The sequence below is a fragment of the Panthera pardus genome, unplaced genomic scaffold (genome assembly GCF_024362965.1).
Source record: "Panthera pardus isolate Hobbes unplaced genomic scaffold, ASM2436296v1 HiC_scaffold_19, whole genome shotgun sequence".
In the NCBI taxonomy this organism is placed as follows: Eukaryota; Metazoa; Chordata; class Mammalia; order Carnivora; family Felidae; genus Panthera; species Panthera pardus.
The window spans coordinates 23,338,084-23,354,263 of NW_026526754.1; the positions used below are offsets into that span (position 1 = coordinate 23,338,084).

The 16,180-nt window shown below is 60.9% G+C and overlaps 1 protein-coding gene across 1 annotated transcript; it reads left to right on the top strand.

The window, feature by feature from the left end:
* The first annotated feature begins 1,003 nt into the window (after positions 1–1,003).
* On the top strand, positions 1,004–5,603 carry FOXF1 (forkhead box F1). Its single transcript, XM_019412992.2, has 2 exons — positions 1,004–2,594; positions 4,032–5,603. The coding sequence occupies exons 1-2, from the start codon at positions 1,442–1,444 to the stop codon at positions 4,190–4,192; spliced, it is 1,314 nt and encodes a 437-aa protein (XP_019268537.2). The 5' UTR covers positions 1,004–1,441; the 3' UTR covers positions 4,193–5,603.
* Positions 5,604–16,180: the final 10,577 nt, after the last annotated feature.

Genomic DNA, 16,180 nt, shown 5'->3' on the forward strand with positions numbered 1-16,180 from the left:
ATTAAAGAATCCCCAGAACGTGTTTACGTTGAGCCGTATAAACTTCCTGCCAGGGCCTTTACCATCTACGAGAAATCGGAACCTGTTCTTGGAAAGCGGGGAACACCGACGCTGCGGGGCCAACCAGGCGGATTTTCACTGTGTGCGTGTGTGGGAGGGGGACCCCTAGGAAGCATGTGGGTTCAGACTGGAACTTGGCTAGCGTACACGTGAGCGAGAGTAGGTGCGAATTTCAAGCCCCGTGGGCCTGGTGTGTGTGCGCGCGCGAGCGAGCGCGTTACTTGGGTGCGCACATGCCTGAGCAAGGTGTGCGTGAGCGGGCGCTCACGAATGGGTGTGAGTTTGCACGTCCGGAATTCTCATTTCCAGGGTTTGCACATGCACCAGTGTATGCACGCGTGTGCCTGAGTGCGTGGATGAGAAATGAGCGGGGCCGCTTTTTCGGAAAGCCTGTGCGGTTTTGGTCCCCGCAGGCCCGGCAGCTCTCACTCGCTCCGGCCGGGCCGCGGCGCCTGAGACAAAGCGGCCGCGACCCGCCCTGCGCTTTCGTTTTCCGCGGCTGCCCGCCTGCTCGCGCGCTTCTGGGCGAGTCCAAAAAGTCCCGGGCGCAGCGCAGTCCTTCCCGGGGCGGGGAGAGCGGGTAGGCGGGCCCTCACGGGAACGGACGCCCGCTGGCCGCGGGGACCCGTGGCTGAGCCGGCTGCGTCCGCGGTGGCCACGGCCTGGTGCCCGCTGCCGCCGCCGCCGCAGTCTGCGATCTGCCGCCGGGCTGTACGCGTCGGGAAAGGCCCCGGGTGCCCGTGCCTCGGGGCCGGGAAGGCGGGGGGTGGGGGGGTGGGGGGGGGTGGGGGGGGGGCTGCGCGCAGCGGGGCCGAGCCGCGGGGCCGAGGGCGCATTAACACTTGCTCGCCAGGTTGGTGGAGGCGGGGCGGTTCTGCCGGCGGCCCCCGGGCGGCGAGGGTGGGGGCCCTTTAAGCGCCCACCAACGCGGGGCTCGGAGGGGGGCAGGGAGGGGAGGGAACTCCTGGAGGGTCTCGGTCCGGCCCGCGGGACGCCGCGGAGAGAAGACGCAGTGAGGGCGGCCTGGCTGGAGCCGTGGAGCCGAGCGCCACGGGTGGCGGGGCCCGGGAGCTGCTCCCCGCGGGGGCGCACGGCCGCAGGCCCCCGGAGGTGGTGCCTCCCCCCAAAACACGGGCTGGGAGGGGGCTTCCTCGCGGCCTCTGCCGGGGCTGCGGCAAAGAGGCTGCCCTCAGCCTCCGCTCGGCTCCTTCCCTAGTGGGAGGGCGAGAGGGAAAGAGGGAGGAGAGAGAGGGGGGGAGGAGGGAGCTGGAGAGAGGGGGGCCCCGCGCCAACCGCCGGCGGATCCAGCCGCTCCTCGGGGAGGACGGGCGGGCGGCCGGGGGAGGGCGCGCCGAGGCCCGCTCCGGAGCAGTGGCCGCGGATGACGGCAGAGGCGCAGCCAGCCCCGCGCGCGCAGCCCCCTCCCCCTCGCCCTCCTCCCCCCCCTCCTCTTCCTCCTCCTCCTCCTCCTCCTCCTCCCGGCTCGTCGGCGGCGCAGAGCAGCGGCGGCAGCGGCGGCGGCGGCAGCAGCAGCCACCCGATGTCTTCGGCGCCCGAGAAGCAGCAGCCACCGCACGGCGGCGGCGGCGGCGGCGGCGGCGGGGGCGGCGGCGGCGGCGGCGGCGCGGCCATGGACCCCGCGTCGTCCGGCCCGTCCAAGGCCAAGAAGACCAACGCCGGCATCCGGCGCCCCGAGAAGCCGCCCTACTCGTACATCGCGCTCATCGTCATGGCCATCCAGAGCTCGCCCACCAAGCGCCTGACGCTCAGCGAGATCTACCAGTTCCTGCAGAGTCGCTTCCCCTTCTTCCGCGGCTCCTACCAGGGCTGGAAGAACTCGGTGCGCCACAACCTCTCGCTCAACGAGTGCTTCATCAAGCTGCCCAAGGGCCTGGGGCGGCCCGGCAAGGGCCACTACTGGACCATCGACCCGGCCAGCGAGTTCATGTTCGAGGAGGGCTCCTTTCGGCGGCGGCCGCGCGGCTTCCGAAGGAAATGCCAGGCGCTCAAACCCATGTACAGCATGATGAACGGGCTGGGCTTCAACCACCTCCCGGACACCTACGGCTTCCAGAGCTCCGCGGGCGGCCTCTCGTGCCCGCCCAACAGCCTGGCGCTGGAGGGCGGCCTGGGCATGATGAACGGCCACTTGCCGGGCAACGTGGACGGCATGGCCTTGCCCAGCCACTCGGTGCCACACCTGCCCGCCAACGGCGGCCACTCGTACATGGGCAGCTGTGGCGGTGCCGCGGCCGGTGAGTACCCGCACCACGACAGCTCCGTGCCGGCCTCCCCGCTGCTGCCTGCGGCCGCCGGCGGGGTCATGGAGCCGCACGCGGTCTACTCGGGCTCCACGGCCGCCTGGCCGCCCTCAGCCTCTGCCGCGCTCAACAGCGGCGCCTCCTACATCAAGCAGCAGCCCCTGTCCCCCTGCAACCCCACGGCCAACCCCTTGTCCGGCAGCCTCTCCACGCACTCCCTGGACCAGCCGTATCTACACCAGAACAGTCACAACGCCCCAGCCGAGCTGCAAGGTGAGTGGGGGGACCAGGGCTGTCCCGGTCCCGGGGGCCTCCGACATCCTTTCAGCGCGCTGCTCCCGAGAGCCGGCGCCCAAACCGCCGACCGCCCCGGGCGAGAACTCTCGGCCACTTCCGTGGGGTGCCGGCCCCGGTGCTTGGGGGAGGCAGCGGCTGGCCAAGCTACGTCTTGGCCGGACCTCCCCCACTTTGAGGGGTGAGCGCGGGGGGGAGGGCAATTTGGGCCACGATAATTGTTGCTTCTCATTTTCGGTTCCAACTCCCCGCTGCTGGTAGCCCCCCAGTCTGGCCAAGTAGGCCCCTTCCTCGCCAAAAAAGACTCAGACCCCGATGTTTTACATCCCTTTGGGTCCTCAGCCCCCTCACACACCTCAGCAAGTTCCCAGGATATGGAGCGGGAGCCCGGCCCTGGCCGCCTGGCTCCGTAGTCCCCACCGGAAAGCTGCCTGGGCCGAGAGGGAGAGTTAGGCCCCAAGCTGCCTGGGCCGGGTGTTCAGAGGCCCAGCACGCTGGGCTCCTGGGGAACCAGGCCTGGCCTTGGGAATGTCGGGTTGGGGCACATTTTGTGGTGACAGAGGCACACAGGGGCTGTGGCCAGGCCCAGACCAAGAGTTAGAGGTGCAGGCCCCACAGACTCTTTGTTTCAGAGCTCTGGGCTTTCTGTTCCCCAGATACCCTCCTCCTCACCCCTCCAAGGAGGACGCCTCCAAGGAGGAACAGTTTCCCGCCCGGCACCCTCCTCCGGCACCCGCCAGCCTCCCTGGGTCTGGTTCTGGAAAGGGCTCGGAAGAGCTACGCGGGGCCTGTTAGGGCTCAGCTGTCAGCCACCCAAGGGAGGCAGGAGCCAGCCTGGAGGTTGGAGGGCCACCCCTCGGCGGGGATCGCCCTGCTTCAGACTCCGGGCTCTGGCTGCCTCTCTTCACCCCGAGGCAGGGGGCAGGGGGCCCTTCTCCAAGGGGCTCTTCCCCTGGAGAAGCCTCCCGTCGTGTACCAGGGCCTCGCAGCCTTTGGGGTTGGGAGGCGGGTGCCCCAGCACCGGGCACAGGCCTTGGGCTGGCCCTGGAGGTGGAGGCCAGGCTGTCCTTGCGGTCTCCTGGCCCGCGGCGGCCCCCTCACCCCTTCCCCTGTGGCCTCAGGAAGCCCCAGCCCCGGACTCGGTGACGGAGGCGGAGGAGGCCCAGGCCTCCGGCACCCAGGAAGCAGTGGTTGTCCCTGGGGTCCTGGGATCTTCTGCTGGAGCACAGAGCCCGGCCCGAACCCCCGGGGCCGCCTGGACCCGCCTGAGGCCAGAGCTCTGGGACTCTGGCACCTCGGTGGGGCGTAGGGAGGCAGTGGGCCCCTGCGCCCGGGCCTGGAGGCGGCCTTCTCCTCCTGGAGCCCTGGGCCCCATCCTAACGCTGTGTTCCCTGCTCTCCTGTCCCTCCTCTGCAGGCATCCCGAGGTATCACTCCCAGTCGCCTGGCATGTGTGACCGCAAGGAGTTCGTCTTCTCCTTCAACACCATGGCGCCCTCGTCCATGCACTCGGCCGGCAGCGGCTCCTATTACCACCAGCAGGTCACCTACCAAGACATCAAGCCCTGCGTGATGTGAGACCACAGCCCGCGGGGCCCTCTGGGCACGGGCGGCCTGGCACGGGGACCCGGAACCCGTCGCAGAAACTGCTCTATTCTTGAGGTATAACCGTAGGCAGAAGACAAGGGTCTGACCCCTACCCACCCGGATTATTTGGAAAGGAGTCCCCAAGGCAAAGACCCAGCTCAGCGGTGGTCGGCACCTCCTCCACCCACTCCCTCAAAAAATTAACAAATGGTGGCTGAGGGGCCTGGTCTGACCGCAGCTGTTGGTAAATAAAAATCTATTTTTGAACCAGTTGAAGCCGGCTGAGAAGGTGCTGTGCTGGGGGAAACCCTCGACACCCAAACAAGAAAGCAGCTGAGGTCTCTCCCCGCCTTCCCTCCAGCGGCGAAGGTGGGGGAAGGCTTTCGGAAGAAAGGCAAACGTGTGAGACCATCATTATCAAATACTTTTATATTTTGGTTGAGTATTTATCTTTTTACTTTTACTTTTTTTTTTTTTTTTTTTTTTTTTGGAAAGAATGTCTTGGAACACACAAGTCTCCTCTCAGAGCCGTGTTTCCAGGGGTGGGGGTGGGGGGCAAGAAATCACGTCTCCCTCCCCATCTCAGAAGCCCTCTGGCGACCGCAGGTGGACCTTGGTGCGGACTTGCATTTCTGAAGCCACTGTTCTTCGTACAAAAGGAAACCAGAAGGAGCCCGATGCAGGGCTCGGCCCGTCCCCTCCGCCCTCCTCTGCCTTCTCTACAGTCCTTTTGGTTTTGTCTCGAGTTGCATTTCGACTTTTTCGGCGGGGGTTTTTCTCACGAGACCCGACTGTCTCCTGATCTCTACGATCTCTACTGTACTGCCTGCCCGGTGGGAGCGCGAGGGGAGCCCGGCACGGCGCGGGGGCAGGGAAGGCCGGTGAGCGCACAGATTCAGGATCGCGGTGACACAGGAAGGTTAAGGCACTTTTTAAACTATAGCAAAAGGCTCATTCTGTTATTTATTCTTCTCTTTTCCCTGATAATCGAAACACCGCATAGGCTCCTCCGTTTATCAGTATTAATGGTGTAACTTTGTTGGCAATATTTGCCGCATAGAATTTTTTTTTTTTTTTTAGAGATCCATTGTAAATTTGAAACAAAGTCCGATCTGTGTAAAAACAAATTTCCATATGTTTATATAAATATATATATAAAATGAAGGACTACCCCTCCTTTTTTTTTTTTTTTTTTTTTTAGTATTATGGCTGCTGGGGTGCAGCATTTGTGACCGTATTTTAAATTTCCTTCTGCACTGTAGAAAATGACAATTTGAGGATGTTTTGCCTTTTGTGTATTTTTTTCCTAAAAAAAGAACAAAAATAAAAATGTGTAACATTTGTACATGGCCTTTAACATTGTATCAACCAGAAATAAAATCGCATGAGTATTTTATCGGGATTGGGATTGTAGAATATCTTCCAAACCCCAAAATCTACACAGAAACCAGCCTGGAACCTCTAGACTTATTTTGTATTTAAAATATGGGGGATTCTGAATACTTTTCCCCCCTTTTCTCTCTCTCTCTCTCTTCTATTCCTCCTCTTTCCATCCTTCACTTCACATTGAAATGAAATCTGGACACGAGGAACTATTTTTCTTGGCCTCTGTTTTTAAGAAGAGCCTCTCCGCTCTAAATGTCATTTCTCGTTTTAAAGAAATAATCAAATGTTGAAAGAAAAACTGTACTCTTTCTTCTTCCCCCAGGGAAAACCATACATATATATAAGTAGATCTGTGATATGCTGGGTTTTGTTTTTTCACCTTTTTTTGCCACCAATGAGAGTTTTACTTCGAGTGTCAGACTTTAATGTTCCCATAGTCAGGCTGTTCTAAATTGTGAGACAACTTTAAGGCTTTTCGTAGGGCTTTTGTTGTTGTTTTTGTCTTGTTTGGTGTTCTACACTTGGTTTTCCCCAACTGAGAAGTGAGTAAAATTTAAGCCAGAAAAGGGCCATTGCTGGGAGAGCAAGGTGACAAACATTTCCATTCGCGAACATTCCCCCTCGAGTCACTGGGGGGTGGGGAACACTGTTTAAAAACCTGTGTCTCCAGCCGACCACCCTCTTTCCACTGCCGTCCCTGCCCACCTAAGAAAACAAACACAATAAAGTCCCGTTGTCGGGCGGCCATGCCAGGACCCACCGCAGTTTCTGCGCGTCGTGGGGTCGCGAGCCTCTGAACCTGGTTCTTCTCAAATTTGACATTTTGGACGTGAGGGTAATTTCTCCAGTGCTCGGTTACATCAAAATTATCAAACTCGCCCAGGCGATTAATGTCCCAAACGAACCGCTGTCTATAAAATGAGATAAAGGGTACAGGAAAAGGCCGGCGACTTCACCCTGGGGCTCTGGTGGGCCGAAGCGTCGGGGGTCGGGGGTCTCCCCCGGCGGCACAGCCCTCTGTCTCCAGCACGCGCCTGGCCCTGCGCTGCGGGAGTGGGTGCCCAGCGAGCAGAGAAGGCACGGTCCTCCTGGGCTGGAGGCCACTGGGGCAGCCACCGGTGCCTGAGAAAACGAGGCCGGGCCGGAGAAAATCCCCCGGGCCTCCAGCGCAGGAATGTTGGGCTGCGTTCACATCCAGGCAACTTCCGCAGGCAAGAGCGGGTCTCGTCCTCCCTCCCGCGCCGCGCGCCGTGGAGACTGCGCCCCAATTAGGACCAAGGCTCCGGGAAGCGGGGCTGATTAGGAGAAACCCAATGCCAGCCCAGCCAGCGAGCTCCCCAGTCTCCGGCCGTGTCTCCAGCCTCCGCGCCCACTCATTCGGTCCCTTGGTGCGCCAGAGACCTCGTGCGCGCCGGCTGTGCTTGGCTTTGGCGCCTCTGGGCCAGAGGCCGGGGCGGAGGTGAGCCCCGCTTCCTGCTCACCTCCCCGAGGACACCTGTGTCTCTACAGGCCCTCCCAGCGCTCCCACGCCCCGGGCTGGCTGCGGGGGAGGCACGCAGAGGGGACTGTGCAGGAAAACCGGCCAGGGAGCCCCAGGATGGGGCCTGGCCTCTGTCTCCCAGTCTGACCAGGGGCCTGGGGGTGAGAGAAAAGCCTTCCCAGCGAGGAGAGCTGGGCCCAGAAAGGGCCCGAACACTGCAGCGAAACTGTCTCCAGACCCATGTTCGAGACTGCACACCGCCCTGCTGCTACAGGTGACTCACGGAACGGGCTTGCTTGGCATCTGTCCCCCCTGCCCCCGCAGGGCCCATTTCAGCCCCGATGTGCACAGGGGCCACGGAGCTCCCACGTGCACCCCCACAAAAGCGTGCGTAGGCAGGTTACAATCTTAAACTGCAAAGGCGTTTCTGAGCCTGGTGTCAAACCACCCCCGCTGCGCATGTAAACAGCCTCCTGGGTAGAATTAATCCAGACGACCCTGAAGCATACCTCAGGGGGGCGGTCCTGGACCCTAAGTGCATGAATTCCCCCCAATATTAAAACACCTGGACGTGGGGAGGGGGCAGGGATTACGCCATAATGTTTCTGTTTGTGGGTCACACATCGCAGGGACTCCAGGGTTCTGCTGGGGGTGGGGGGGCTGGCGTCCTGGGCGCGCCCAACAGCCTCCTGGCGGCCCGGTCCCAGGCAGCAGGAAACTGCAGACCCAGCCGGGCAGGCGTCACCCCATCCCTGGAGCTCGCCTCTGATCCACATCTGGCCCCCGGCCTGAAGGCACTCAGGTACGCGCTTCTGATGGGGGAAGGTGCCTGGCCCACCAAAGCCCATCTGTCCCAGTTTTCTCTTCCCTTTGGGGCTGGACAGCTGGGGACAAGGAGGGGGTGATCCACAAGGGCCTGGCTCCCCAGGCTTCCAGGCTCCCAACAGCCATCAGGCATCCCAGAGGGAGCGGACAGAGAGAGCTAGAGTCCCTGTTCTGCCACCATCTAACCCGGGCAAGGTGCATCGCCTCTGAGCCTCAGTTTCCTTATCTGTCCTCACGACCCATGAAGGGCAGTGGTTGATGAGATGATGGTCCTCGGGAGCAAACGGACTGACCTCGCTCTGTGGTGCCCAGACGGGAGTGACCACGAGCCCCACGCGTGGCTCGCCCTGCTTCCTAGAGAACCCGGGGGGCAGGTGGGGGTGGGTGCCACTCAAGATGCAAGAGTCCGTACTTCACGGGCCCTCTGCTCAGGGGTTCCCACTGAGCACCCCGTTCGGGAACCGCTGAGCTCCCCATCTTCCAGCATGCGCCCCAGGACGGACTGTCCGCCCTTCCCACGGAGGACCTCCTAACCTCCAGGCCAGAAGACCCCCAAGCCCTGCGACTGCATTTCTGATGGAGACTCTGAGTGTGGAGCCGCCCTCATCAGAAACACTTGGGGTGTCTGCTGAAACCACGGGTCGGCGGGGGGCGGGCTGACACCCACTCGATTCGACTCTCTGGAGGCAGGACCCAGGATTTTCACAGATTTCCAGGGGGTCCTGGCGAGTGCCGAGTCTCAGAGTCTCCTCTAGTGTCTCTGGGCTCCTGAGAAAAGCCTCGGTGAGGTCGGCTCAGAGTGGCCTCTGCTGCCCCCTCCTGCCCCGAGAAGGCAGCGGCTCTGAGCCCCAGCAGCGGGGAGGGCCGAGGGCCGACGCCCGACGGCGGGAAGCGGAGCCCAGGCAAGCAAGCCCCCTTCCCACACGCGCCTGGTCCTTCTTGGGGTTGGAGGTCCTAGGACGACTCCTGCCTTGCACAGCAGAAACCGGTCAGGGGGCTTGCTCCAGACCCCGCTGACAAGAGCTGGAATCTGGACTCAGACGCAAAGCCCACGTCCCTAAAGCACCGTGCTCCATGGCTCCCGGGCACCCACTTTCCTCCAGCCCCCAGCCTGGTGCACAGGGGCGAGTTGAAGTGTGGTCCGTAAGCAGCCTCTGCTGGGGTCTCGGGACACCCCGTGCCCGGCGCTGGGGGTGTGGGTCATGCGGATGGGGTGGGGGGAGACTGGCCCAGCAGCACCAGCTCACGTCTCTGACATCCAACTCCCTTCTGGTGTAACAGACTTGGATCTCATGGGTTTCCACCCCACACCCCCCACGGCAGCCCCCTTCACTTCCCTGGCCCCCTGCGCTTCTCCGCTCTGCTTCTGGAATCTTCTGGGCTGTTTCAAGGAGGGAGGTCTTTGCTGGCCGTCTCCGGCAGACAAGCCTTGCCCATTCATGAAGGGACACGGCTGGATTTCAGGACTGAGGCAAACCACAGGCCTTTCCCAACGTTGACACGTGTGCTCCAGGGATGGGGACGTCTACAGGTGTGACAGGAAGACCACCACAGACACTGGGCACCTGCGTGTGTCTGCCCTCGCCTGGGGCTAGATTCAGTGGCACCTACACCCCGGTCATCACGGGTCCGCAGCACCAGGACCCTTGGGGTTGTGTCGACATCCTGAGGAGATGCCACCAAGGCCGGGGCACCCCTGGGCCCCGAGCGGAGGCAGGAAGCCCCCACTGTGAGCACAGTCGGCGAGGGGCCCGCTCCAACTCTCAGAGTGTAGGCTTTCTGCGTGGTTGTGCAGCGAAGGTGTAGGCCATACCCGGTAGCCTCGGGACAGTGGTCTGGGGAGAGACAGTGACAAGCCTCTCCCAGCATCTTATTAAAACTACCACGCCATGGCGGGTGCAGGGACCACGTGTCCTCCCGTGTCTGGGGCTTATGGCCACAGAGAAGCGAGCCAGGTCCTCAGATACCCTCTGAAAAAGGGTAAAGACGCTTCTGTATTGGGAAATCCCCCCAAAGCAAGCCACGCAGCAGCACACGTCTCTGGGCCCTGCTGCAACCCCACGTGGTCACGGCTCGCGTGCAGCAGGGAGGGCTGGGCCATCTGTGTCCGAACGGCCGGAGGCCTGGTGAGGGGGATCCGGTTAGCTTTCCAGGGGTCTTCGCCAGGGTGCCTTCCCCGGGGGGAGGGTCAGGGGACCCTCCTCGGAGAGGAGAGGCGGCCGCCGGCCCCAGGAAGCGACCCCTGACCGTTTCTCCACGGGGCGGCAGCGCCACCTGCCGTTCACCGCGCAGAGTCTGTGTTGGGACAGCAGCCGGCCTCCCGACAAACCCACGGAAAACCGATGCCACCGGATCGTGGGCAGCAGACGTGCCCCCATGAACCCGATTTCGAGGAGTCAGGCCCTTTGATCTGTGTTAAGGGGGACCTGGCTTTGGGGAGGAAAGGGCCAAACTAAACCAAGGAGGTCTCTTCCTAATCACAGGAGTTGTTTAAAACCAACCAACCTTGGAAAGGTAAAAAGAGGGAGCCAACGCCGCCTCAAACCCTACCCCGAAGCAGCTGTGCCGGTCCCGAGAGAGGGCCCTGTACGCACAGACCCCAGGGCTCCTGAGAAGCAGATGGCGAAGGCTGTGGCTGAGAGGGCGGGAGTCAGAGGGCCTGAGTTCAAGTCCCGACGCTCCCTCTTCCCGTGAGTGCCGGCAGGCGCTTCTGCTCCCCGTGCCTCAGCCTCCCCACCCGTGTGGCGGGGGGTGCTGGTAGGAGCACGTCTCTCGAAGCCCTGGTGGGCAGCTTAGGTGAACTAAAGGCCGTGCAGAGCTTCCGGTGACGGAGAGGGAAGGCGCGTCACCTGAGAAGGCACAGCTGCGCCACGTCAGAGCTGCACTCGCCGCCAATCCCGTGTGCCCGGCTTCACCCCCACACGCCTCAACCATGAAGTCATCTCTCTGGGGTCCCCACGAGCCACCGTGGCTTGCAGTCCCCCCCGGGGCCCTGCTGGTGGCCAAAAGGGGATCCAGCTGCGTGTCCCCAGGGGACGCGTCCGGCCTCGCCCTGTCTCCCCGACCCGGGAACGGGGAGCCTAAGGGTACACGCCTCGTGGGGTCCTTCCGAGGGCTGAACAAGTTAACCCGCCCTCTGAGGAGGGGAGGCGTGTGTGGTTTGCTCAGAACCCGGCACTTGGGGCCTGAGTTTATTGCTTCCAAACCATCCACAGTGCAAAGCGTCCACGTTACATGGTCACAGGTCAGCTCCCATTTTAACCTTTGTGATTTAGGGACACCGAAAACAAAGGGCTCCATCCACAGGAAGGAATCCTGGCCCGCCAGAGGCACGGGAGGGTGCGCCCGTCTGCAAGGCCGTCCAGGCGGTCTCTGGTGAGAATCCAGACGACGACAGGGACCGGCCAAGTGGCCGGGGCCCACGGGGGCCGGGGGGTCCGGAGGGGCTTTGCCGCACACCAGCAACGGGCCGCCGCTGCCCCCTCGCCTACCAATGCCGCGAGGCACGGGCGACTCCGGGCAGCAGAGGCCGCGCTGGCTCGGCGCCCATCACACCAGGGGCTCGCCACGGGTGGGGGGAGCTGCTTAGTGACGCGCAGATGGGCTCCGAGGGCAGCAGGAAGTCTGGACACGGAGGCACGGCACCCGGGCCCGCACGCTTCCGGACTGAGCAGGCCTCCGACATGCCGCGGGGAGATCACACCTCCCCCGTTCCCCTTCCGGAAAACGCCTCGGGTGACCAAACGAAGGCGGGCCACAGGCACGGAAGACGCACAGAGGGCGCTGGCATAGTCTGTGATCAGTGCCTAAGACTCCACCTCACGATCCGACCAGCGGGGGGCTGAGGGCAGGTGGATTCCGGTCTGTGAACAGGGGCCCCCCCAGAAGCGGTAGGGAGGACTTAGTGAAATTCGGCATTCGCTTATCCACGCATGTAACTTGTGTTTACAGATTTTACCTTCGATGACACGTGTGAATACGTAGAATCTATATACGAATATCACAATACGAACATTATACAACTGACTACTCCGAACAGCAGATAACCCTCCAAACTTGAAGCGGCAAAAATCCCCCGTCTCGCTCCCGCCTGCGATTTGGGCAGGGCTCAGCAGAGCGCCCGTCTCTGCCCCAGGAGACGACAGCTGAGCCGGCGCATCTGGGGCCGGGGGACCCCCTTCCAAGGTGGTGCACCCGCACGGCTGGTGAGGGGGTGAGGTCAGTTCCTCTACGTGTGGGCCTCGCCCTGGTCAGCCGGGGACTTCCTCACCGCATGGTGGCTGGGCCCCGACAGCCGGTGTCGGCCTCCTCCTGCAAGCTGGCAGTCACTCCTGCCACAGCCTATTAACCACGCTGTCCCAAAGCCTGGACTCAAGGGACAGACACAACGGACACTTCTCTCAATAGGAGGAGTGTCGGAAAAACTCGGGGCCACATTTTACAACTTTCACAGCATTTAAAACAGCTCAATATGGGGCTCCTGGCTGGCTCAGTCGGTAGAGCGTGTGACTCTCGAAATTGTGGTTGTGAGCTCAAGCCCCATGCTGGGGGTAGAGATCACTTTTAAAAAATCCTTAAAAAATAAATAAATAAATAAATAAATAAAAATAAAACAGCTCCATCAATTTGAGCCATTACTAGGAGGGCAATGACGCAGACAATATAAGCCAGTGAGGATGCTGTCCCCTTCCTCAGCTGGGAGAGAAAAGGGGGAAGGGGGACAGGTAGGCAGCAGCCATTGAAGAATGACCTTGGGAAGTGATTGTGTCTTCACCTACCCAGTAACCTCCTCCTCTTGCTTTTGTCTGGGGTTGTGTGTAGGATTTATTTTGAGGGTTCCCTTGGGACCCCGCCGCCTTCAAAAATTGCTTTTGAAAATGACTAGAGTCCTTAAGCGTTAGGACTATTAGGGACACTGGTTGGATTAGACCCAGATAAAGGGGAAGGGAGTTTAGCAATCCCTATTTCTGCTGGGGGCCGGGGGTGTGAGAACCAGAATAAACATTTTGGAAACCGAGTCAGGTGCAAGCCAGGTGCTTCCTGGGGCCGCGGGGTAAGGCAGAAGAGAACACTGCTCCCCGGGAAGATTAGAGGTGGCAGAGGGAAGGGAAGGAATCCTCACTTGCGCTCCACTCTCTCGTGCCCAGTAAGATCATCCGGCCCTGGCCGCTGGCGTGCAGGGGGAGGTCTGCCGTGGTGCGAGCGCGGACGGAGCGGCGGGCCCCAGGCGGACCAGCCCTGGACCTGGTTAGCGGTTCTCTCTGCTCTCTCCTGACCTGTCTCCCCTCTCCAGCGTCCCGTCGCCTGTGCTGGCTCTTCGGGCGCATCTGTCCTCAGCCCTCTTACCTGCGGTCCTGTGTCATCACAGGTCTCCTTCCCCTCAGGTGGTGTCTGGGGTGAGGCATGTGCGGGTCACGGGATGACAAGCACCGAGGGGCCACGTAAGGCCCCGGGAGGGTGGGCAGGCCCCTCCTCCTGAGGGCTGGCAGGACGGGCCGCTGCCCGGCGACCGGGGCACAAGCCGCACTGTCCTAGCGACTTCCCTTCCCCTTTTTAGAAGTAGGACGAAGTTGGGCGTCTGGCCCCAAACATCACCGAAAGGCAAAGAATCTTCTGTTTTATCAACTCCGCTTGGGGGCAGCTGGACTCACGGGCTTTCGAGCATTTAAGAGGCCGTCTGGCAGCCTTACAAAAGCTACTCCTACTCAATACGCATGGGTTGATCTTGCACTTGGGGTACTCCTCAGAGAGCTCCCGGCGGACGGCGCGTCCGGACTCTGTACGAACCAGGACCCGACACCCCAACTGGGAGCAGAGGAGTAGGTTCCTCCTTCCACTCGGGGTCTGTCTCTTAGGACGCCCCCCCCATCCCGACACTACGGGTGGGAGAGCACACGCTCTTGAATTACCCCCGGATTCTCTCGCGTTTCCTCCCACGTTTACATCTCCGACTGGCCCGGGGCTCCCTCGGCAGGGAGGTGCGCCTTCGAAACCGCATATCCTACGCGAGTCCTCCCTCCCTCTGCAGTTACTCTCTCGCTGCTGACTCCCACCTGCTTCAGAACTTTCTGTTCCGCTGCTACGAGGACTCCGTGCTGCTCCCCTCCCCTCCCCTCCCCTCCCCTCCCCTGCCAGGCGCCATCAGGGACAGGATATCTCACCAGGGGGAGAACTCTCTTTATACTACTGAACCCTGTAGCTATAGCACACAGCGTGTCCTTTTACTCAGACCTCTCCTCTTTCTTTCAGGAACCTTTTAGAATTTCGTCATCTGGGCACTGGACGGCTCATTAGGTGTGTGCCAAGCACTTTGGTTTTGCTGTTGCTGCTGCTGCTGCATCGAAAGGCGCTCAGGAAGTCACGGTCACTGTGGGGGAAGGCCACGGATTTACATGCTTCCGTTGGCTTCGCCTTTGAAGACTTTCTCCAGGCGAAGTCAAATCTTTCTTCAGCTAAAGAACATTTCGGTTTATTTCTCCCACTGTTTCGTACTTCCCTCCCCTGTTCCCTCTGCACTGGTGTCAGGAGAGTCCCGTGCCTTAACCTTCCGGCTCGTGTGAGCATCTATTCTGACCTTAGTTGGACTAAGCTTATGATGTTTTCATCGCTAAGAACTGTTTCTTGTTTTTTTTCCCTTACCGGCTTGCGGGTTGTATCTATCATCTATCTGTCTGTCTATTTAAAAGAGGGTTCACGCCCACGGAGGAGCCCAGCTTGGAGCCTGAACTCAACACCCTGAGATCAAGACCTGAGCTGAGGTCAAGAATCAGACGCTTAACTGACCGAGACACCCAGGCACCCCCAGTTTATTCTTTTAACGGATAAGACGGCTTTCGAACCACCTTCTGATTCCCATGCTGGCGGTCGTGCAAGGGCTGGATGCGGTTTCGAGATGCCGACCGCCCGCAGACCACCGGGGCCTCGGGCACATGTCATCTGTGGCGGCCCCCTCTGCTGGAGGGCGCACGTGCGGCTTACCTGAGCGGGGGCTCCTCAGGCGCCCGGCCACAGCCTCTTCTCCTGTCCTCCTGCCTTCTTGCTGGAGGACTTTCTCCTCCAGCTCACGTCTTCCAGCACAAAATTCAATGCTAAACCAGGTGTCTGCACTTTTAAGAGACATCTTCACCTGTCTCACTTGAGAGCAGAGCGGAAAAGGGCAAACACTGACGCGACTTTTTCAAAGGAGCATGGAAACCGTTTTCTCAGATCTCCCAGAATGGAGCAGGTGCTGCCTGGGACCCGCTTGCTTCGCGGAGTGAATCTGTCCTTCACACCTGACCTGTCAGGTCCCTCCACGTGGAGACAGCCTTCCAAAGGCCCTGTGTTCATCTCTTTATTCACCTGAAGTGGATCTCAAACGGGAGGGACTGTTCCCAGCACAATGATCTGGTCATCTGGAGGCTGGGGAGGGGCCTGGCCATGGCTTCTCAGGCCGAGGAACATAGGTCGCGCGTGCCTTCCTCTGTTCCAGGGGGAAGCCCGTAAGCCAGGGCCAGACCACGCGACAGCTGGCCGCCTCCGGGGCAGAAAGAGCTGCTTCTCCCGGGCCTTTCTAGCTGCTGTGCCCAACGCCCCTCACAAAGGTGCTCTCCGGCAAGCTCAGTGTCGCTGCCACCCTGCCTGCTTCCGCTGGTCTCAGCATCCAGGACTGTCGCCTGGGATGGCTCCTGGGACAGCTCTAGGGCCGTCGCCACCATCACTGATACCCGAGCCTCGGGAACAAGAGGCTGGGACACTGAGCACCCGCCTTATACTCTGAGTGCCCTTCCTGGTGGCCCTGAGAGACTGGCACTGCCAGGTCTGCCCTCAGCAGGAGGAGGAGAAAAGGCGTGTAGGCTGCTACGTTCAGGGTGCTTCTATTTCAGGCACTTGGGTCTTGGGTTTTGCTTGTACTGATCTATTTCCCACAAATATAAAAATGGTGAACTCACTTGGATTATCTGCATTTCAACGTATCTGGATTATTCTGGATGCAACGGACAGAGAAGCCAAGCAAGCTGGCCTAACTGGGAGGGATGATGCCATAGCCCAAGGCAGGCTGGTGTCCAATTGTTGTGATCAGGCACGTTCCTCCCCCAGCCCACCACCCCCCCCCCCCCACCCCCCGTTGGCTCTGACGCACCCATGCCCGTATCCCATGTCTCCCAGGCTGCGTATCCCCCAGCTGTCCTCACGGCTGGGACACAGCACGGGACGAATAGGACAGCCACACGCTCAGCTCCCGGTCTCCTGGAGCACTGGTCTAATGGTGACAGATCGACGACAACAAAGTCCACGAGGACTAAACG

Coding starts and splice junctions, on each gene's coding strand:
- FOXF1 (XM_019412992.2), top strand. CDS start 1,442: ATGACGGCAGAGGCGCAGCCAGCCCCGCGCGCGCAGCCCCCTCCCCCT. Junction 2,595..4,031: donor CGCCCCAGCCGAGCTGCAAG/GTGAGTGGGGGG, acceptor CCTCCTCTGCAG/GCATCCCGAGGTATCACTCC.